Consider the following 23,404-nt stretch of genomic DNA (forward strand, 5'->3'; position numbering starts at 1 on the left):
TACCGTATCTTTTGAATGTGGTCCCGCCATTCACTCGGCGTGTGTGTACTTAGGCCACTGCGTTGATAGACACAAGTGGGACACCATGAGCACTTATCATTTTTAGTTATGAAAAGTTGTGAATGACATACTAGTACTAACGCCATCCGTTGACAAAAATGTAAACTAAAGGACTAAAAGGTGCGAAGAGGCGCACTAGATTATCGATCTTTTTTTATGAAATACAATTTTATTTTTGAGAAATTCTTATAGATGTCAACATCGTGATAGTTCTACGAATGTCCGAGTGAGCAAAAAATACATTTATGACGAAAGAGCGCTGGAATATCGGCCGTCAAAGTTTCCATATCAACTGTTGATACAGCCGCATGTGGGTATAGACTTTTTGCTGTAACAACAGTTGATACGGCCGCGTGCAAAGAGTTAAAAATATAGATAATCAAGTTAAGTGAATGTTAGAAAGCACTATCACTGTTCACAATCTACTCAATAGATGGGGTACGTTATATTACGGCGTACAAATACACACGGGGGGGGAACAAATGGTGCCGCGACAGATGAAATATTGGACATTTCGTATGGAGACACGATAAATCAAATGGTCAAATGCTTTATTTTGATGGTATAGTGAAACCCTCTTAAGTAGAACGGCTGGGCGGCCTATTTCTTACATTGATAATTAGGGCCATTTTTAAATTCAGTCTTCAAGGGGCCGAAAAAATAATTTTTTTAACCACTCGCGATGGGGTATTTATTAACAAATAAATGACTTGAGCTAGGAGATATCCGGTCATTTCCGATTTTGTATTCGGCTACGCTCATACATCATACATAATATCATACCCATATTTGCAGGATTTATAAAAATTTTGAATTAAATTCTAAATCAAAATAAATTCTAAATAATCGTCTAGCAAAATTTAGGCAAGCATCGCTCAAGGCCTCGAGCGATTACACCTAAATATGGGCAGACATCGCTATCGACTGGTTAAGCATGAAAATATTACGTATTTATAAATCTTTTTTTTCCTGCGCAATGATTTTAAATATGTATCTATATCCGTCATACTTGTTTACTGTACTGTTTTTTTTTTTTTTTTTGGTTTTAGGCATTTCACCCTTATGAGTTTATTATGCAAATGTATAATATGTAAAAGTCTTTAACGGGCATAAATAAAAAATATTTAAAAAAACTCTTGTGTGAACTTCTTAAGTTAATTTCACAGTAACCGGCATAATAACACATTTCCGGGCGGGAAGGGTAGTTAATCTTTTATGCTGGTCCTACTTGTAATGGCTGTAAAGGCATTGCTGTCCGATAATTATATCTACATAAAATACTACTATACAAAATGATACAAGTCTCCCATTTTCTTATCTTTTTGTCTCTTGTGAGGAAGAATATTTAATCAAGAGGAAACTATATTAAACCTGAAGAAGGGGTAATAAATCCTTGCACTTATGGCACTGGAGATGCAGAAATTTAACTTTATTTATGGAGTTTAATTACAAAGCAGGTTTTAATTTCAGACAGAACTGACAGTTGGGGTGTGGTGACTACATCAAAAAGAATCATTCAAAAGTATGTTTTATTTTCAAAGATATAGCGGTTTAAAGCAAAATACATTTTCTCGAATGGGACCCTATTTTCGTCTGCTTGAAGTGTGTTAATGCAGCCAAAAGATTAATACAGTAGAACACCGTTAATTCGAACCCCGATAATTCGAAAAAACGCGTAATTCGAAATTTTCGCCAAATAATTTCCGCAAATTTTTTTTTTCATACATAATGGTTTTTTAATTCGAAATTCGTTAATTCGTAATTCGAAATTTATTTTTGTCCGCGCACGAAAATTTGTTTGTGTAATTAGAAAAAATTTGATTTTTGCGAAAATAAATCATAATATTTCGTAAATCTGAATCTAAAAGTCAGCCGTGGCGGTAAAACACCGAATAATGTATTTTTACGTGGTTATACATCGTCCTAATTAGTATTATTATTTTGTAAATCTGAATCGATTTACACTGGAATGTCTTATTTTTTCAAATTTATTTCGAATATCCGAGTTTGATGGGCCGAGAAAATACGTTTTACGCGGATATATGTCGTAGTTTTACGAGTTTACACCAAATATCTGAATTTAAAGGGTCGGCCGCGAAATTTCGATTTACGCGTAAATGTATCGTATATTCACGAATTTATTTCGAATATTTGGATTTCAAATGGCCCGCCGCGAGGGAAATCGGACGCGAGATCTCGATTTACGAGTAAATATAACGTATTTTTACGAATTTATTTCGAATATCTGAATTTTAAATGGCCCGCCGCGACGGAAATCGGACGCGGAAATATATCGTATTTTTACTAACTTTACTTCGAATATCTTCGAGTTAAAAATACGGCGCGACGGAAATCGGCCGACAAATTTCGATTCATGCTGAAATATGACATATTATTACGAATTTACTTCAAATATCTGAACTTAAAAGGCCGGCCGCGACGAAAAATTGCCGATAAAATTCGATTTACGCGGAAATATATCATATTTTCACGAATTTACATCAAATGTCTGAATTTAAAGGGTCGGCTGCGACGGAAATCGGCCGCGTATTCTCGATTTACACGGAAATATATCGTATTTTTACGAATTTAAATTCAGATATTCGAAATAATGGGCCAGCCTCGACGGAAATCTACAGCGAAATCTCGATTTACGCGGAAATATATCGTATTTTTACGAATATCTCAATTCAAAGGGTAGGCCCCGACCGAAATCGGCCACGAAATTTCGATTTACGCGTAAATATATAGCATTTTTACGAATATCTGAATTTAAAGGGCCGGCCGCTACAGTAATCGGCCGCGAAAATAAAGAAATAATTGGTATTAATACAAATTTACTCCTAAAATACCACTCGGATTTGAAGAGGCGGCCGAGAAAATCGATTTTCGACGTATTTTTTTTTTCATAAATTTTCGAATTACGTGGGAATTTGTTAATTCGAAAATTGATTTTTGATGTCCCGTGAATTTCGAATTAACGAGGTTCTACTGTACAGAAATGAAGTACCTAAATATAATAATTTTCATGAAGATTGTAGACACTCTGGACTATGTATGTACGCAGAACACTTGTTATTGCTACATGTATGCATCATTTAATTGCTATATTTTTGTTTTAGGATGATCAAAACACCAGGAAGAGTAACAGGATATAAAGGATATTCAGGCCATAAAGATAACATATTCTGCCATAAAAAATGTAATTATGGAATCTCCCTACCTACTGTTATAATCCCAGCCTAGGCTATAAATCTAAGTAATTAAAGTCAACCTTTATTTCTTTCTACATCTTAATATTACTCTTAATCTTAGCCGGTGCCCCAAAAGTAAGCTATAATGGCAAACATTCATTTCTTCGGCACTTTTAAAAGGAACCCTATTATTTTGGGAAACCAATCAATGATGCAATATTCAAATTAGTCACATGACCCTTTTTTGCATCTTAGGGATTAAAGTCCACAATGCTCTCACGGTCCCAGAGACGTGGAATACTATATAAACAGGAACAAGCTGTTCCCCTATGTTCACAATTAACATCACTTGTGCTGCTTACACGCTGCACCTCTACGCATTATTGTCATTGTCATTTAATTAATGTACTTATCATTTAATTAAGTAAATAAGTGTACTTCTATCTAAATAAAGTAATTCAACTAAATCTATAAAGTTGTTATTGTGTGGAATCCATATATTCACCTCAAGATACTTACACACTGGAACTTGTATCACTCCAAGATACTTACACACTCACACCTGCAGATCTTACATACACATCCTCAGTGTCCAGATCTCTAAATTATATATCAACCACGAAGAGAACTTCTCGACAACCGCTCGCCGTACAGAGTTAAGTTTTTATTTACTGCGCCTCAACCGAGGGTCGTAGCAAATTGGTGTCAGAAGCGGGATTGCAAAGACATTCCCAAAGGATCTTTTGTGACGACGGAAGACTCCTACCTCATCACTTCACCGGAACAACGACGACAAGTCTGGCAGATACTCTCCTCGGAGAAACCCTTTTCGAAGGCAGGGACGGCTCTCCCTGAAATCAACCTAACTCATCGACGTGACCCTGGAGAAGAGAAGAAAACGGCAACAACGTAGATCGCGGAGACAACATCTACGGTGAACTTCAGTTCTTCAAGCAGCCAAGAATCCAATCCTGTCAACTCTAAACCACGAGCATCGAGACCTTCACTTCTACAAGCAGTATGAACTGGCGACTCGTCCTTCTTCTACTGTAAGTCCATAAAAATTTTTGTCCTGTAGAAATTTTCACACTGTATTTTCCCAATTCCCTTATTGACAATTAATGCATTTCTTCTCGCTTATACACCGTGAACCGTGTATTAGTGAAACTCTTGTATTTCTTTTTCTTTCTTCAACGCGTAATAATAAATTTCGTAAAATAATTAAAATTTAATAAAATCCTCTTAAATTAATTCGCGTTAAATTCAGTTAATTTCTTTAATAATAATAAATACTTCTCAAAATGAACGATAAACCTACTTCGTCCTCTCAGGAATCCCAGGAAATGACTTTACCATTACCTGTTTTATTTAAATTTATTAAATCTTACGATGGAAACAGAGATAAACTCTGTGCTTTCTTAACTAATTGCGACCGTGCTGTAGTACTAGCTCAGCCTAATCAACAGAATACGCTCTTTTCATATATATTAACTTCATTAGAAGGCCAAGCAGAAGTCATCTGTGCCAATCACGTTCTCAATAATTGGTCAGAATTAAAAGATCTATTAAAAAGATCATTCGGTGAACGCAAACACTATGCACACCTACTATTGGAATTGCAAAATTGCAAACAATTTCACAATGAGAACGTATCTCAATATATTTTACGGATAGAAAATTGCATAAAAAACCTCTTAGTCTCAATTAATCAAAATAATAATAATCCCGCAGAAATGTTAGGCAGAACAGCCAGCATCCAAGAACTCGGTATGCAAACATTTATGTATGGAACTAACCCTTCCATAGCTACAATTTTGAGATCGCGCAACCCGAAAGACCTCAATGAAGCTTTTACAATATCACTAGAGGAAGAGAGAATAAATAAATTACTAAATTCCTCTAAAACTAATAATATTAATAATAAATCATGTACGATTTGCGGTAAATCGGGACATAACAATTTCAATTGTTATAAAAATAAAAATCAAAGCAATAATTCGAACTTTAATACACGTAAAGTTATGTTCGTAAAAAATAATAATAATAATTTTAATAAATCTTATAACCCAAATTCGGGATCAAGTTATAATAATAACTATAATAAAAATTTTAGTCCAAATTCGGGACAAAATTATAATAATAAAATGTGCAGGTACTGTAAAAAACCTGGTCACATAATAGATGAGTGCAGAGTATTAAAATATAAAAATGAAAATCCAAATCCCAACAACTCTGCAACTCTTAATTCGTCTTCCCTACCAAGGAAAAATGATTCAAAGGTAAATCATTTAAACTCCAGATCTGCAGTAGAATCTCGAGCCGATCTACTGTAAGTCGCGAGCTAGGCTCAGGAGTATTCAAACGTTCCATGTTAACATCTTATAAAAATGTAATTAATAAAAATTATATAAATTATTCGCCATCTCATTCAGATACGTTGCGTCATGTGGTTCTTCAAATACCTACAAATGGTATTATTTTTAAAAGACATTTTCTTGTCGACACAGGAGCAGCCGTATCCCTCATCAAGACTCACTGTCTTGGCGAAGGTACTTCCGTAAATTCGGGCAAAATTATAGAGATTAATGGCATAAGTAGATCGAAAAAATCGATTGAATCTATTGGAATCGTTCAAATTAAATTAAGTTTCGGCAATGAAACTATTATTCATGATCTCCACGCGGTGGATAGTGACTTTTTAAACCTTGGTTATGACGGAATTTTAGGGAACGACTTTTTTGAAAACAAAAATGCGAAAATTGATTATAAAAATAACGTAATACGTATTAACGATTACTCTTTAAAGTTACATATTTCTGATCCTAATGAGCATTTGACTCCTATATTTACTTTATCCCCTAGATCAGAAACTCTTATTAAAATCGATATTTTAAACCCTGAAATTAAAGAAGGGATTATCGACGTAAAAATACCTATTGAAGGTGTATATTTAGCAAATGCTATAACTAAAGTAGATGCGAATAATAAATCGTATTGTACTATTTTGAATTCAACAGACGAATATGTTGACATTAATATAATGAAAATTTACTTAAAACCTATCCCAGAAAATGTTTACCATTTTAATCAAAATTCTAATAATGATGGTAAAAAACGTAAAAAATTAATTCGTGATCAAATTTGTATAGATCATTTAAATTCGGAAGAAATTAATTCCTTATTAGATATTTGCGACAATTATAATTCTATATTTTATCTCGAAGGCGACAAACTTACAGCAACCGATGCTATTAAACATCGAATTATAACAAATACTCAAAGTCCAATACATACGAAAAATTATAGATACCCTGAAGTACATAAAGAAGAAGTAAATAAACAAATAGATAAAATGTTAGAAGATGGTATTATTCAACCTAGTGTTTCACCATGGTCAGCTCCTATATGGGTTGTACCAAAGAAAAATGACTCCTCAGGAAAACCTAAATGGAGAATAGTCGTAGACTATAGGAAACTCAACGACGTGTCTGTCGGAGACGCCTTTCCATTACCTCACATTGTAGATATCTTAGATCAATTAGGTCATTGTAGATACTTCACAACACTAGATCTTGTTAGCGGATTTCATCAAATTCCTATGCACGAAGATGATATTCCAAAAACTGCTTTTTCTACTCCCAATGGACATTTTGAATATACACGTATGCCTTTCGGTCTTAAGACTGCTCCAGCAACGTTTCAACGGTTAATGAATAACGCATTAATCGGCTTACAAGGATTATATTGTTTCGTCTATTTAGATGACATTGTCATTTACGCAAATTCTATAGAAGATCACTCTAAAAAACTCACAGCTATATTTCAAAGACTTGCCGATAATAATCTGAAGATTCAACCAGATAAGTGTCATTTCATGCGAAAAGAAGTAACTTATTTAGGTCATTTAATTTCAAACGACGGTGTTACTCCTAACCCCGATAAAATCAAGACAGTCTCTGAATTTCCTATTCCCAGGAATCCTAAAGAAATTAAATCATTCTTAGGTCTAGCTGGTTATTACCGAAGATTTATTGAAAATTTCAGTAAAATTACGAAACCCTTAACTTGTCTTCTAAAGAAAGATATTAAATTTGACTGGAAAAACGAACAGCAAAATGCTTTCGATACATTGAAAGAAAAATTAACTTCTTATCCTATTTTACAATATCCAGATTTCACTAGAGATTTCGTTTTAACTACTGACGCCTCAAATTATGCAATAGGTGCAATTTTGAGCCAAGGAAAAGTTGGAGAAGATTTACCAATATCTTATGCGTCCAGAACTTTAAATAAAGCAGAAGGTAATTATAGTACCTCTGAAAAAGAACTTTTAGCCATTGTTTGGGCTGTAGGACATTTCCGTCCTTACCTTTTCGGAAGAAAATTTAAAATTTACACTGATCATAGACCATTAAAATGGTTAATGAATGTTACCAATCCCAGTAGCAAATTGTTACGTTGGCGATTAAAACTCGAAGAATACGAATACGAAATAGAATACAAACCAGGCAGAACAAATTCTAATGCTGATTGTTTGTCTCGTATTCCAATAAACATTGTAACAGAAGATGAAAATTCACCTTCTCAAGATATTATTGATCTTTTAAACGAACCATGTCTCGACGAAATAAATGTCGATGATTTAGAAACTTATCTTAATAATTTACCTACAAATAATTTAGAAATAGATGATACTCTATCACCAATACCTTTAGAAAATAATTTAAATAATGATACTTACGAAAATTACGTGAAATTTTATTCTAATAAAAATGAACCAACTATTTTTAGTTTTAATGAACATGATTCATTCTTTATAAATAATATGTCAAAATATATGGCATACCCAACTTCTATCGATCTAGATGATCAAAACCCTTTCTGTGCTGAAATATTATCCAATTGTTCAGACACTGACGAACTTTTAGAAATACCAAAAAATTTATATGGTATTCATGAATCAAAATCAACAGATAATAAGAAAACTTACTTTCATTGCTTTACCAAAACTCATTACTTCGACAAAGCAACTCCTAAAGATATTTTCCTAACACTTAAAAATTTAAGATCTAAACTTATTGAAAAACGTGTAACTGAAATTACGTTACCGAACTTCCAAAACTCATTTGATTCCATTCCTTTTATAAAAATAAAGGAAATTATTCAATATCTTTTTAGGAACTTAAAGATTAAAATCAATATTAACCACAATAAAATCATTAATCCTTCAACTTCGCAAATTCCCGTAATATTAAAAGAATGTCACGATAGCCCTATGGCCGGACATCCAGGTTTCTTCAGAACCTACAGTCGGATCAAAGAAAGATACCGATGGGAAAAAATGAAAGATGATATAGAAAATTATGTGAAAAATTGTATCCACTGTCAGAAAAATAAAACTGACAGAAGAGCATATAAAGCTCCAATGGAAATCACTACCACTTCCACGGAAGCTTTTGAAAGAATTGCGGTCGACATAGTCGGACCACTTAATGAAACTGTCAATAATAATAAATACATCGTCACATTTCAAGACGATCTTACAAAGTTTTCTCAAGCTTATGCAGTTAACTCTACAGAAACAGAAACTGTAACTGATTGCCTCGTTAAATTCTTTTCTCACTATGGAATACCTAAGTCAATCCTCACAGATCAAGGTGTTCAATTTACTAGTAATTTAATGAAACATCTTACCAACCTATTTAAAATAAAACATTTGAAAACTACCGTTTATCACCCACAAACAAATGGAGCACTAGAACGCTCTCATTCTACTTTAAAGGATTATCTTACTCATTATATAGATAGCGACCAAACAAATTGGGACGACTATATCCCTCTAGCTATGTTTTCATATAATACAAGTACTCACTGTACAACTAAATTCACTCCTTACGAACTTGTCTTTGGACATAAACCTATTTTACCAAGCTCTTTAGAAAACCCAGATTCAAACCCAACTTACGAAAGTTATCTTAACCAATTAAAGTATAAATTCGCCATTACCAGATCACTTGCCCGTGAAAGAATCGGACATGCCAAAGAGACATCCAAAAAATATTACGATAGAAATGTATCGAATAATATTTATAAAATTAATATTAATAAAAAATACTAATAAACCCAAATCATTAAGCAAGAAACTTATTCCTAATTGGAAAGGACCGTACAAGATTGTACAGGTTCATAATAATCATAACGTTACTATAAGAATGGAAAATAATTCATTAAAAAGATTCCATGTTAACAGAATTAAGCCATATCGCGCTTTCTCTCCTGTTCCAGGTCCTTCAAGACTATTTTAATTCTTTCCCAAGACGTCCAACCAATAACCACTGGAAATGGACTCTTCTTCGATCAAATTGGAAAATTAAAAGTTTATAATGATGATTGGAAAGTTATTACCTACTTAAATATTAGTACCTTCCCTAGACAAATACGAATTTTAGAAGATAATTATGCTTTAACTAAAAGCACATGTTCCAAATATTTATCATACGTACCTAACGACAATTGCAAAGATCTTTTAAAACCTGTTTTTAATACTATTAAAAAATGTAAAACTAAATATGAATCAATTACACACCTTGTTTCCAACCAACGCACAAAACGCGGTTTAATCGATGGTGTTGGAAAAATATTTAAAGCTGTTTTCGGAACCCTCGACTCCGAAGATGCGCAATATTATGACGATGCGATTGAACGCGTCATGTCAGATGACAAACATATTTATAATCTGATGAAAGAACAATTACAAGTCACTAAATCGACTCTCATAAATTTCAATTCTACCCTTGCTAAACTTAACTATGACGAATATACTATGAATAAAAATATTATAAAAATAAATAACTATTTTAAGGAAGACCACGATAAAATGAATATGCAAGAAATTAAAAATATACTTATCTCGCAAACAAGCTCTTTATTCGAAACAACCGAATACTTTTATGAACAAATTGATTCCTTAATCAATGCTATTTTATTTTCTAAACAAGGAATTTTACATCCAGACATAATTACTCCTCAACAACTTTACTTCGAACTAAACTCTAATATTAAACATTTACCAAGCGGAAAAGAATTCCCCTTAAGTTTAAAACTCGAAAATATTCATTCTTTAATCGATATATCAGATTTAATTGCCTATTATATTGATGATAAACTCATTTTCATAACAAAAATACCTTTAGTAACTTCGCAGGAATACAACCTATTTCATGTAGTTCCTCTACCTGTTCCAAATATTGATATCCCTAATACCTTCTCCTTAATTATTCCTAACCATAAATATTTAGCACTCACAAAGGACAAATCTTTTTATGTGTACCTTGATAATTTTAAGAATAATTGTAAAACTATTACCAATGAAAATTTTGTATGTAAGGATCTAGATGTGTTATCCACTCTCTCCGATCCAATATGCGAGACAATTTTATTGTCTGCTTATATTAATGAAATACCTAATGAATGTTTTAGTAGGATCATCAAAGGCAACATAATCTTATGGCAGCCTATAAAAAATAATAAATGGATTTTTACTTATTCTCATCCTTCTAAAATAACTATCGACTGTAAAGATAGAAATAATATATTTGATATCAAACTATTCCATACTGGAATATTAACTTTAAATTCAAGTTGTAGAGCCTATGCAGGTCTCACACAATTAATTGCAAAAAGTAATCTCATCACAGAATATGTTAATCCTATTCCAACTTTAAACATTGTCGATGACAATTGCTGTAATATGAAAAAATATAATGAAACCTTAAATGAACTTGAACCGATAAACTTAATTAACTTACAACACGATGACATTAATTTGGCATCTCATAAAATCGATCAATTCAATGACGATCTTAAATCATATAATTCAAAGCCACTCATTATTAAACATTCAACAAAATTTCAAATTGTTATTTATACGTTATCTGCTATGCTAACTATTTTTATTGTTTACAAACTATTGAAATGTTGTAAATTCTTTAGAATAATTAATTCTTACCTTTTAAATAATGACGACGATAATAGATGTTGTGTCAGGATATATAATCAATGTAACAATCCTAGACGATCCACTACAAGGATCCAACCAAGTATGACATTCAGAAATTTAACAAATCTGGAAAACGAAGATGTACCTCTTCAAGAACTATCTTCAAGTGAAAATAATTTGAAGTATAATTACAGCAACTAAACTTAAAAAACCGTTGCTTTCATTTTAAGGGGGGAGATATGTTATAATCCCAGCCTAGGCTATAAATCTAAGTAATTAAAGTCAACCTTTATTTCTTTCTACATCTTAATATTACTCTTAATCTTAGCCGGTGCCCCAAAAGTAAGCTATAATGGCAAACATTCATTTCTTCGGCACTTTTAAAAGGAACCCTATTATTTTGGGAAACCAATCAATGATGCAATATTCAAATTAGTCACATGACCCTTTTTTGCATCTTAGGGATTAAAGTCCACAATGCTCTCACGGTCCCAGAGACGTGGAATACTATATAAACAGGAACAAGCTGTTCCCCTATGTTCACAATTAACATCACTTGTGCTGCTTACACGCTGCACCTCTACGCATTATTGTCATTGTCATTTAATTAATGTACTTATCATTTAATTAAGTAAATAAGTGTACTTCTATCTAAATAAAGTAATTCAACTAAATCTATAAAGTTGTTATTGTGTGGAATCCATATATTCACCTCAAGATACTTACACACTGGAACTTGTATCACTCCAAGATACTTACACACTCACACCTGCAGATCTTACATACACATCCTCAGTGTCCAGATCTCTAAATTATATATCAACCACGAAGAGAACTTCTCGACAACCGCTCGCCGTACAGAGTTAAGTTTTTATTTACTGCGCCTCAACCGAGGGTCGTAGCACTACATAAGCAGATGACTACTATCCAAAAATAGATAAAAAATGTTTATTATTATAATAATCAAAATAAAGTCTAGGTTAGGTGGTCTTTCGAGATAGCATTCCACACACATTTGGTCTTTGGTTATTTCCTTCCTTTAATGTTTTTGTCCTAGCACAGGGTTTTCCAATAAGAGGTGTTATTTTGAATAGCCCGCTATTTCGGTAGATGTTACTTTTGAAGCTATCATTTTTTGACATTTGAAAAATAGAAACTACGCCATTAATAAAAATGGAATGATACACGCTTCAACAACGCATTGAAATTATTAAAATTCACTTGAGTGAATCAAATGCAAATCATCTTGAGTGATGAGGCCCATTTCCACCTCAGTGGCTTCGTCAACAAGCAAAATTGTCGCATCTGGGGCTCGGAAAACCCAAGAGTTAATAATAATAATAATAATAATTGGATAATTTGTAGAGCGCCGTTTTTGTGAAAAATCACCTCAAGGGCGCTGTACAATTTATTTCCTAGGATCTACATTTGTTATTTAGAAAAGATACCAAAACATACTTACCTGGCAAGTCACTTCCGACTAACACACTTATATTAAAAAGTTTATGCTTATAAAAGATTGACGGCCGGCATAGTCCAGTGGTAACGCATTGGACTGCCATTCCGAAGGTCGCGGGTTCGAACCCGGCGTGCGCAAATAAATTTTATTTGATTAATTTGTGTTATTTCACAATTAATTAATTAAAATAATATATAGTATATTTGCGGCACGTTCCAGAGTGGAAGATACTACCAGTATCGCCCTGGTGTAAGACCACCATTCAGAATTGAAACGTTGCTCCAAATGGCTTTAGCCGTGTTTAGTGACTAGATCTGAATAGCCAGGTACTTCCCCACCTTCCTCTTTCCCTTCCCCACTTACCTTCAGCCTCACAACATCCCCCAATTGGGGATGCCATAGTCTCACTGGCTCCAGACGGGAGCAGTTGGGACTCTTGTGAGGTATTCACTATAAAAAATAAAAAAAACTGCACGCAGAGGACACTATATCAAAAAACACTGGTCATCGCATGACCTTAAGTCTGCTATAGTATTTATTTTAATTTAACTGTATTTAACTGTCTTAAAAAGCCTACAAATTGTTAGTTGTTATCATTTTTATTTATTTATTTTTAATTATTATTTTTTATTTATTTTATTTTATTTTTAGTATTTTTTACATTTTGTTAATTTAAATTGCCGTCGACTGTGAAAATGGAGGTTTCTGAAAGTATGGATACGACTGTCTGAAAAGGTGCGTTTTAAGTTTAGACCTAAATTCTGTCGAGTCTGCGATCATTCTCAAATCATGTGGCAGTCCATTCCAGGCTTTAGGTCCTATTGTTGAAAAGCCTCTCTATCCTCAACGTGTGACTGTTTGGTGCGGTTTATGGTCCGGCGGAGTCGTTGGACCTTACTTTTGCGAAAATGAGGCTGGAGCAACAGTTACGGTGAATGGATTGCACTATCGAGAGATGATTAATGATTTTTTATGGCCGGAATTGGATGGTATTGGTCTGGACAACGTTTACTTTCAACAAGACGGCGCTACGTGCCACAAAAGCAACGAAATTATTGATCTTTTACGATTGAATATCAAAATAACACCTCTTATTGGAAAACCCTGTACTTCATATCCAGGGCCTGCAGTCCATAGGGGCTGAAAATCTGCTCACACCCCGAGAAAAACATAATTAAAAAGGTGATTAATTTATACTATGGCCCTTTTTCAACAGGGATTCACTTGCCGACCATCGCTGTATATCAGCGCGGAGGTTCTTACGCAAGGATTTTGTAAACTCTTCGGTGACGCCAATCTCCTGCGACCAGCCGCTCGAAGTCGTTACCACTAAGTAGTCAACACTTTAAACATGGCAGAACAATTAATAAACACGATAAGTCTAACAAAAATGAAAGTCTCATCGTTATGTGTGTCAGACATTTTGCAACAATGCGTGTGATTTATATCAAAGTTAGGAACAAAAAATGACAGATACAGCAGTTATGAGAGGTGATGGCGAATGACGTGTACGAATATACGCGATAAGTTTTTTGGGATGTGAATCAGATACTTGCGCATTCTTGTGGAAAAAAGGTTTAACACTTTTAAAAATCTTACATTCTCCTATTCTTGGGGCATGCACAACTTTTCAGCCCCTACAACCTGTTTACCCCCCTGCTCCTATCATGTTCCAATAGTTTAGGACAAACACCACGTGGCTAGCGCACAAGCAATTTCAAGCTAACAAATACGAGGGTTTCTACAAAAGAAACCGAACTGATGTTGCAGGGGTTTAGTTTTTGCAGTACCGGGTTCTGCCAGTAGAATCGTTTACAGCTACCTTTCCCCTAACAGTATGCCAAGCACCGCGCTGGAAAAGTCGTCCTTTCGGTTGGTGTGAATTTTTTGGTGACTGTTTTGTGTGCTCATCGTTTTTGAGATGGCTGATTTTCGTGAACAGAGTTCCAAATGAACCAAAATTTTTATTCAAGGTCGTTACAGGTGACGAATCGTGGTGCTATGGATAAAACTCGGAATGATAAGAAATGGAAGACTCCAAATTCGACTCGCCCCAAAAAACCTCGTCAAGTGAGATCAAACATTAAGACAATGCTGATTTGTTTTTTTGATGTGAAAGGAGTCATCCATTCAGAGTTTGTTATTCATTTGAGCACCATAAAAATTAGCAGTTTTCCTTGTGGGCTGTTTTTAACATGTCAAGAGTTTCTGTGCCAGTTTTCAAAACTTCAACGCTGCGTGCTATTCATGAAAATCAGCAATCGCAATAGCGACGAACACAGAAAACATCCATGACCAAAAATTCACACTAGCCGAAAGGACGACTTCTCCAGCACAGTGCCTAGCATACTGACTGAGGAAAGGTAGTTTTTTTTTTTTTTTTTTTTTTTTTTTTTTTTTTTAATATTTTTATTTATTTTATAAAATACAGTATAATGTTTAAATTTACATAGTAAGAGCATATTTCAATAAAAATTAACATGTTTACCTTTACAAGAGTCTAAAACTCGTGTGTAAAGGGAAAATAATAAAAACTTAACATACATATGTAAATAGAAGAAAAAAAAGAATCATAAAAACATATAAAGTGAAGAGATTTTAGTTTTTTTATACAATAATTTATAAAATAATATAGTGAGATATCATCGTCATTCTAATTCGTTAAATTATTTATTGTAGTGAAGTTAATTTTATTTTTAAATTTATTAAAATCCGGTTCTAATCTCATCTCAGTCGTTAATTTATTAAACCATACCACTCCAGTGTACGTGTAATAGTGTTGTGCAAAACTGGTATGCATTAATGGAGTCCATAAGCGACCCATTGTATTTTGCCTATTGCTCACGACACGAACCATGGCATGGTGTGACTTCTTATACAGATCTTTATGGATTTGAAGTAGCGTATTTTTCGTATATGTATTTTTTAGTGATGGGACTTGAAAATCTTGGAAAAGTTGTAAGGTTGGGTAGTCTGATGGTTTTTTTATTAAAATTTTTATTAACAGCCTTTGAGTGATTTCCAGCGGTAAAAGTGATGATTTGTAAGCTCCCCCCCACGCAACGATACCATACTGTATTATTGAATGCGCTAGAGCGTAGTAAATATTTTTAAGAATTTTTAAGTTAAGTATATTTCTTAGACTAATAAATATGTAAATGAGTTTTCTTAATCTATTTATGATATTGTTTATGTGAGTTTTCCACTTAAGTTGACTATCTATTATTACACCTAAATATTTAATTTCATTTTTATTTCCTATGGATAAACAGTCATTATTTTGGCAAGTAGATTTTTTTGATATGCATTTTTTTGAATGTATTTTAATATTTAATGTAATAAAAGGGTTTATTTTGTTTATACTAAAAATTATATAATATGTTTTTTCAATATTTAATGTTAATAAGTTTTTATCAAACCATTCTTTTAACATATTGATATCATTGTTAGCAATTATTTCAAGTTCATTCAATGAATTCGCTTGAAATATAATTGCAGTATCATCTGCATATGAAATGAGTTTTCCTGTTAATGGTAATTTAAAGATATTATTAACATATAATATGAATAGAAGAGGGCCCAATATGGTGCCTTGTGGTATTCCAAAGTCACTTGTGTTCGGTTCACTGAGAGTGTTATTTATTTTTACATATTGACTTCTACTATTTATTTACATTTTTACATAGTTGTACACAGACATACCGGCAGAACCCGGTACTAAAAAAACAAAGCTCCCCGCAATTTGAATTCAGTTTTTTTGGGTGCCCCTTGTAAGTTAATAGTTAGACATTGTGGAAAAGCCCTTAATAATAATAAAAATACATTATTACAGTCCCAATTGATTAAATATGTAATTAATTTGACCTTTTGACAAAAAAAATTTATTTGCTGGCTCATGCACTAGCCTTGCAGAGTGTGGCCGAAGCTAACGATTCATTGTACGTAAAGACAAGTTAGTCATTCTATGAAAAAGCATTTGACTCACCTGAAGGGGGCATTGGCAAGAGTCTGACAAAGTTATCAGGGAAGAGCCCCACGTGGCCCCGGAGCTCCCCGCGCCACCAGCCCTGGTCCAGCACATATCGGGAGACTATGGCAACCACGTCTCCTTCAACCAGTGTCAACTCGTCTGCGTTGGCCGCCGTATATGGGAATAGCACCTGGCAGTACTCTCTCACTGCAACAGAAATATGTAATTAATTATGTAATCATTACTAGAGTGTGATTATAGGTAAAAGGAACAAGGGAGATGGGCTACGAACCATTATTAGTACGAAACTGAATGCACAAAGGTGTCGCTAATTGCATATCGAAATCGTATCTATGCCCAGCCTACCTACTCTACACACCAAAATGGGTATCTTTCATTAGTTCTGCAACTTTGACAGTCCATTCAGTTTAGTTGTAGCTCGGCGACAGTCGGCACGCTTCCATGCCATATTTCCCTTTGTTTCCACTATCTACTAGTATTATGCTAGTTACACTGAGATTTCTTGAAAATATGAAATCGATGTACTTACAGTGAAATTCAACTTTTAAACACATGTGAAAGATCTTTCGAGGGATCCTTGATAAAACTAAAGAACTAATAGAGGAGTACTGCTGTTCCATAAGTTGTCTACGAAAAAGAGGGAGAGGTACAACGGAGCTATCAGCAGTAAGCCAATATCCCATATATTTTCCTACCAAAGAATATTTTCATCAGTCCTTTCAAAATCCTAATAATGTAAAATAGTATAATAAATACTGGTTCCAAATAAGATCATTTTTTATTACCAGCTTTCAAGGAACTGAAAACAAAAGTTATTTATGTGCTCTTAAAATAATAACCTTACGTCAGTGTCTATTGTATCTTCTAATTTGAAGATGATGTAGTGTAAAAGAAAATTAGGATAATTTTTTGAGAAATGTACCGGTGGTGAGATTTAAATCAGAATCGCGGAAATACATTAATTGGCTTATTTTTATAGCTTACTTTATTTGTGGGTCACATAACCAACCGGTGGATTTGACACATAAGCTGCTTAGCCCCAGTTTCCATTAGGAAACCTGAAATCGTTGGTCGCTTGGGCAAAAGTGCACCTGAAGACATATTAAACGCTTGCCCAACAAGTGTACATAGTTGACATATTCCGCATGAGAATGGGTCATTCTTATGACTAGTTTGTGGAACAACTCGCTCACTCTGTTGCCTCTCCCCAACAACAGGTAATCTTCAAAGACCCAGGTTCACTACTGTCGTTCCTTAGAAAGGCATTCCCAAAGATAACATATCGCTTACTAAGAACTGCCGTAAGTCAAAATATGTCTGGGATATAAGTTTTGCATCTTTTTTTTCAAATGTTTCTGGCTTTCACCCTTGAAGAGTGTTCTGGGCCATCATTTCAAATTATGGAGAGAGTGAAGGTGAATTTATATATTAATTTTGTTTATTTTAAAAATTATATGTAAGATTTTAGTCGAATATAGACTTAAAAGAGATGAGATGTTGAATGGAGGGGAGGTTATCTATCTATCGAGAGGGACATTTTGCATCTTCACTGTACATTATATTTATATGAATTTATGAATCAAGACTTTGTTATTATGTGTAACTAAAATACAATGTTATCTAGTGTTAAGAGTTCTAAATAACTACACTGTAAAATTTCAGCAGAACTCAGAGATATTTTTGCCAGCTGGACTCATTTTGTATAGATATATACGATTTAAAGTTATAGTTAAGCGCACTTGAAGTGAAATGACACTAAACTGCGCTATATTAATGCCACATTATTATTATTACTAAACAAAGAGAAAACACCACGCTTTGAATTTTCATTTAAAATTTAACCATAGACACTCTCAAAAAATTCTAAATAATTCTATGAAAAATCGTTTAGCACTTGAAAAATATTTGTTAACATAATATGCAAATTTTATAGTAAATAAATTTTTGTATATAATTTTTTTTATATTTTTACATATTTTTTCAGTTTCATGTAATTATAGTTTACACTTTAAAAACTTTATCTACATATGTTGGTTTGAGTTCAAAATTTTAATATTTTTAATGGCGTAGTATGTCAATTTGTAATGACAAAAACTGTAACAGTCTTTCATCTGCTTTCAAAAATAGAATTGTATTTTGAAATATGTTCAAAAACAGAGAAACTATTTGAAATTGAATGTTAAGTGGGAATATTTGATGAGATGATATTATTTCATCAAGGCTCGACGGGTTAGAAACCTTTTAGAAGTTTTTTTGTTTTAAAGAATGAATAACAATCTCAGGATTCAAATTACTTGATAATATTTGAAAATCTCCTACTTCTAATATTATATTCTGGGTGGGATGCAATTGTCTACTTGACTACTTGCAGGTCCCATTTTGACATATTTTGACTTAAATCAAGATTAGAACACAAATTTAAATATGTTATTATTACAAATATTATATTTCAATTCATAAGGTTTGAAGTTGCAGGAATAACATGATTTCAACTCGATTCTTACCCGGTTTAGGTGGTAGTACAGGCGGGGGAGCCTGGGCAGCCTCGAGGGGCTCCACAAAGTTGGAGGGGAACACACCCCTGTGCGTCCCCCGCTGCCCTCTCCACCAGCCTTCCTCCTCCTCTCCCAGGACCTGGATCACGTCTCCCACGGCCAGGCTGAGCTCATCTGGGTTGGCCTGCTGGTAACTGAACAGAGCACGGCAGTAACGAGGACTGGAATTTCTGGAAAAAAAACTCATAAATTACTTTCCGCACTCCTGGCGTGAAATGGCAATAGCCGTGTTTAGTGACCAATCCCAACCTTTCTCTTCTCCATCTCATTATACTCCCCACTCTCTTCAGCCTTATAAAATGTCCATTACTACCCCTTCATCATTGAAAACCCTCGACTCTGTGCAGAAACGAGCGGTCCGTTAGACAGATTCTGATTGAAAGCTTTAGAGCACAGGCGTCAGGTGGGAATGCTGTTTTTGTTCTACTGATATTTCAATGGAAGATGCTACGGGGAACTAGCGTTGTTGATCCCTTTGGCACCGGTGGACATTCAGGAAACACGCCCAACAGCTCGGCTGTGGAACGATTTGACGGCCTCTGCGTTTCCTCTCTCCTACAACATAGGTCTCTTCAAGACTTCCATATTCACTCCTTCTCCTCACAAAGAATCTCTATACAGCATCCCCAAAGATGACATAGAAAGAAATTATTTTCCTGCATGGAGTTTATATTTAAAAAAATGGGGATGATATAGTCCGAATGATTCAGGACAGTCGGAAGCGGTTAGAACTCTTGTGCGGTATATATATGGTGACGTATAAACTAATATAATCCATAATTAACTCTAAAGCAGAAAACATGTAAATTGGAAGCAGCAAAAACTCACATTTAACAACCTTAGATTATGAAGTTAATAAGCCAACTTTGATATTGGCTGAAAATTTCACTTCAGATTTGAAAGCAAGAGAAGAGGAAGCTTGTTTCGATAGTTAGAATCTTAATTATAATGCATAAATATAATTGCATGAAGTAGTAAAAACTCATTAACAGTGAGCTCTGGCATCATGAAAATTGAATGGATCTTTATGACTGTAAAGCCTGTGACAGACCACACAAGTGCGCTATATTTTCGTATCGCTCGCCATACATTCGCATTGGTAGTGTATGGCGAGAGATATGCTGAAATAGACCAAGCCATGATGCGTATAGTGTAATGTGTCGCCTACCTAATTGTAAAGTCAAAACAACTATTTTCAGCTCAAACACAATTTCACATCAAGAGATCTGAATAAACTGTAAATATTTTTGCTAAAAAGACGTCACGCATTGTTTTTTTAAATCTTAGGCAAAGCTGGGTTTCTACCCAGGTAACTGGTTTTATTTAAAATACTGGTGGTTCTGCGAACAGTAAACTTTGTGTAGTGTTGATCACTCCAACTTGACAGCTTGAAACATTTGCAATGCTCATGGCAATGCTCAAACAGGATTGACCAGGTAACACAAACAAATTTACAGACAGACAAAATGCTAGGTCGTTGATTCAAAACAGAACTTCGCAATCAATTATTTAAATAAATTTACAAATGAATCGGAAGAAAATCTTACACTCTGAACATTATATCATTTGTCCTTTTGCATCGTTTAGAAATCCAATAGAAAATAGCTGCAATTATTTACGTTAACATCCTTCTTTTTAAAAGAAAGACAAACATTCCCGGGTTACGAATAACCTGACAATATTTGAAAATCTCGTACTACCACCACAGTAAGCGGAAAATGTTGTTTGTGTTGTGATGGAGGACTTAGCCAGCCGAAGAATTGAACACAACACGCCTGGGTGGGACACAAACGCGATGCCAACTCAGCCACTATACGCGTACAATGTGGAAAATAATTTTCTTCCAACGATTTAGATGTTATGCAGTTCTTGTAGATACCTTTACTTTAGGCCTTGATAACTATCATAACTAGCATTTATATACAACAGGTCGGTGGCGGATTTGACTAATGCGTCGGGTTCCCCGCCAGACATTTTGGATTCAATCGTCGGCTGGCTAATTCCTCCATGTACTCGACGTACAAGCGGAAAACTGATGAATCTACACATTTGGAGTCGATTTTGTGGCACAACTTTTTTTGATTTGAGCTTTCATTTTCGAGTAAATCGAGTTCTAAGTCGGAATTTTTAAGGTGAAATATAAAAGAAAAATTGGTTGCTAGGCGGTTAATAAATTTAATGTCTTAAAATGCGTCGAAGCGCCGACCTGGCTCTTATATGGTTTCTCTTTACATCCGAGATAATACATTGCATTAATTACAGTCTATAATATCAAAATAAAAATTTAATGTAAAGGGCCATTATACAAAAGGCAATGACATAATATTTAATGTAAAGGGCCATTACACAAAAGGCAATGACATAAAATTTAATGTAAAGGGCCATTATACAAAAGGCAATGACATAATATTTAATGTAAAGGGCCATTATATAAAAGGCAATGACATAAAATTTAATGTAAAGGGCCATTATACAAAAGGCAATGAGATAATATTTAATAAGGGCCATTATACAAAAGGCAATGACATCATATTTAATGTAAAGGGCCATTATACAAAAGGCAATGACATAATATTTAATGTAAAGGGACATTATACAAAAGGCAATGACATAATATTTTTGAACCAGTTAATGAAATTACAGTCTTCTAAGGGCCGGTTTTATAACCATTTATAACCATCCGTTAGTCACGCTTGATACCATTTTTAACAAATATTTGGTCTACTGCTTGATTTCGCCGTTTTATAAACATTCGCCAGGCTACCGGTCGGTTAAGTAGCGGTTAACGCTTTACCGACTGATTTCGGGCAGTTAAATGGATAACGATCCGTTTGCTGTTCATATGCTGACGTTTTTTGACAGTTCTGTTATCAGTAGTTGTTCCCGGCGCTCACTTATTTGGAACCGTGCACTATTTTTGAAATAATATTACTATATAATTTGTGTTTGTGCAATGGATTCCTCATCGAGCAGTGAAAGTGAAGATGGGCGATTGATAATTCTCGAAGATAGTTCATCGAGCAGCAGTGAAGACGAAGCCCCTATGGGCGTATAACAACAATAAATAAAATGCTATTTTTCATCCAATGTTTCAGATTACTTCTAAATACATATATTGTAAAATGCTGTTCTTCATCCAATATTTCACATTACTTCTAATGCTATAATATAATTACAGCATGGCTCATATTTTTATAAAGAAATATATTATTTCAGACAGACTATAGTTTTATTAAAAGAAAAATTCTCTACCTTATATACCCCTATTAATTTAGCCTTAAAAAGAGTTCAAATTTGAATGTTACATTCGATACTCACTTTAAATCCCTCTCCTCCGAGTAATCTAATTGTATATAATAAAATAATTCATCTTCAATAAACTTACTTTTTATTTTCAAATACAAAGTATACAAGCGAAGAAAATAAATCTTAATCAACATATATTTTAAAAGAAAGTGTTGTACAATGTGCGTGCCGATAAAACGCTAAAGTAAGATACAATTGTAGAAGATAGAAGATCATCGACTCGTGTTGGATGCAGGGAATAGACGTAGCATTGGACAGGAAACGATAAAAGACTAAAAATCAAATAGTTGAAGGGCCTCAAAGATCCTCGAGATCAGAAATAACATCACAAGCAACAGGGGGTGACAGCACTTGCTCAAGTGGGATGGTTGGTATCTTCTTTTCTCTGTTTCCTTCGACGCATTTGTGACGGCGTCTGTTTTGTTGCAGGTTAATGCCGGCGTTTTTTCTATTAAATTCAGAAGTCTGTAGAGATCTTCTGTGGTGAAGTTTCGGCTCTTCGTTCTTTTGTTCATGTTTATTTCTGAAAAATTACAATAATTTCATTAAAACCACATCACGATAGTGTAAAAATATGTCAACCTTTTTAATATACGTAGCTTAGTTTACGCGCACATAAAACTACAAAATAATGTTGATCAACACTACATGCATTCGTATCCACTGTATTATAAATATAAACTTACTTATTTTTGATGTATATTGAAGATTTATAAAGTTATTTAAACTTATAGCTTAACAACGATTGGCAACGATCTTGACAGCCATTTGACAGCTGACTAAATCCAAAGATATGCCATAGATGAAAATAGTATCACAGACAATTATTTACCAAAAACA

General features: G+C 34.0%; 2 protein-coding genes across 2 annotated transcripts in view; one reads left to right on the forward strand and one right to left on the reverse strand.

The window, feature by feature from the left end:
• Positions 1-23,404, reverse strand: part of cindr (CIN85 and CD2AP related) — a 69,774-nt gene that overhangs the window by 27,239 nt on the left and 19,131 nt on the right. Inside the window, exons 3-4 of the mRNA XM_089632584.1 lie at positions 19,208-19,428; positions 16,698-16,889 (exon numbers count right to left, since the gene is read on the reverse strand). Of these exons, the coding sequence (XP_089488710.1) occupies positions 16,698-16,889; positions 19,208-19,428 (413 nt within the window). The remainder of the gene's footprint in view (positions 1-16,697; positions 16,890-19,207; positions 19,429-23,404) is intronic.
• On the forward strand, positions 9,362-14,049 carry LOC149423228 (uncharacterized). The gene is made up of 2 exons (XM_089632997.1): positions 9,362-11,195; positions 13,929-14,049. Exons 1-2 carry the CDS (start codon positions 9,964-9,966, stop codon positions 14,047-14,049), a joined length of 1,353 nt encoding a protein of 450 aa, XP_089489123.1. The 5' UTR covers positions 9,362-9,963.

This window comes from Hesperophylax consimilis, chromosome 6, assembly GCF_061612785.1.
Source record: "Hesperophylax consimilis isolate HC1 chromosome 6, BYU_Hcon_1.0, whole genome shotgun sequence".
Classification (NCBI taxonomy): domain Eukaryota; kingdom Metazoa; phylum Arthropoda; class Insecta; order Trichoptera; family Limnephilidae; genus Hesperophylax; species Hesperophylax consimilis.